Source organism: Nycticebus coucang, chromosome X, assembly GCF_027406575.1.
Source record: "Nycticebus coucang isolate mNycCou1 chromosome X, mNycCou1.pri, whole genome shotgun sequence".
Taxonomy (NCBI): domain Eukaryota; kingdom Metazoa; phylum Chordata; class Mammalia; order Primates; family Lorisidae; genus Nycticebus; species Nycticebus coucang.
Window position 1 is genome coordinate 48,193,626 of NC_069804.1, and position 1,276 is coordinate 48,194,901.

General features: G+C 42.6%; 1 protein-coding gene across 1 annotated transcript; it reads right to left on the minus strand.

The window, feature by feature from the left end:
* Positions 1-854: 854 nt before the first annotated feature.
* LOC128578264 (thymosin beta-10-like) lies at positions 855-977 on the minus strand. Its single transcript, XM_053580847.1, has one exon. The coding sequence runs from the start codon at positions 969-971 to the stop codon at positions 855-857; it is 117 nt and encodes a 38-aa protein (XP_053436822.1). The 5' UTR covers positions 972-977.
* Positions 978-1,276: the final 299 nt, after the last annotated feature.

Consider the following 1,276-nt stretch of genomic DNA (forward strand, 5'->3'; position numbering starts at 1 on the left):
TTGGACTTCTGGGTATATGCCCAGTAGAAGAATTACAGGATTGAATGGCAGGTCTATTTTTTAGATCTCTAAGTGTTCTCCATATATCTTTCCAAAAGGAATGTATTAATTTGCACTCCCACCAGCAGTGCAAAAGAGTTCCCTTTTCTCCACATCTGCGCCAACATCTCTGGTCTTGGAATTTTGTGGTATAGGCTAGTCTCACTGGAGTTAGATGATATCTCAAAGTAGTTTTGATTTGCATTTCTCTGATGATTAAAAATGATGAGCATTTTTTCATATGTCTGAAGGCTGTGCGCCTGTCTTCTTCAGAGAAGTTTCTCTTCAAGTCCCTTGCCCAGCCTATGATGGGATCCCTTGTTCTTTTCTTGCTAATGCATTTGAGTTCTCTGTGGATTCTAGTTATTAAACCTTTGTCGGAGACATAACCTGCAAATGTCTTCTTCCATTCTGAGGGCTGTTTGCTTGCTTTACTTACTGTGTTCTTGGCTGTGCAGAAGCTTTTTAGTTTGATCAAGTCCCAGTAGTGTATTTTTGAAGCTGCTTCAATTGCCCGGGGGGGTCTTCCTCATGAAAAACTTGCCCAACCCAATTTCTTCAAGGGTTTTCCCTGCACTCTCTTCTAGTATTTTTTTTTTTTTTGCCACGAAGTGTGTTTTATTTTCATTAATCATACAAACAATTTTCTATAATATCCCAGGGCAAACCAGTAGTCCGATGGGGGTCCCCTCCACCGCCCGCGGAGTGCCCGGGTTCACAGTGCAGCTTGTGGCTCATGTCCGTCTGGCAGGTGTCTCTTCCTCCACATCATAACTGGGGTCTTGAGAGGACGGGGCAGGGGACCCGCTAGAGTCTTAAGAAATCTCACTCCGCTTCTCCTGCTCGATGGTCTCTTTGGTCGGCAGGGTGTTTTTCTCCTGTGTCTTGGTTTTCTTCAGCTTGGCCTTATGGAAGCTACTGATTTCCCCCATGTCCGCTTTGTTACAGTTTCATGTCTTATGTTTAAATCTTTAATCCAGTGAGAGTCTATCTTGGTTAATGGTGAAAGGTGTGGGTCCAGTTTCAGTCTTCTACAGGTTGCCAGCCAGTTCCCCCAGCACCATTTGTTAAATAGGGAATCTTTTCCCCATTGAATGTTTTTAATTGGCTTGTCAAAGATTAAATAACGGTAAGTAGCTGGATTCATCTTTTTCTTCTCTATTCTGTTCCAGACATCTACTTCTCTGTTTTTGTGCCAGTACCATGCTATTTTGATCACTATTGATTTGTAGTATAG

Excerpts from the sequence above, each read along its gene's own strand:
- LOC128578264 (XM_053580847.1), bottom strand. The coding sequence starts at position 971 with ATGGGGGAAATCAGTAGCTTCCATAAGGCCAAGCTGAAGAAAACCAAG.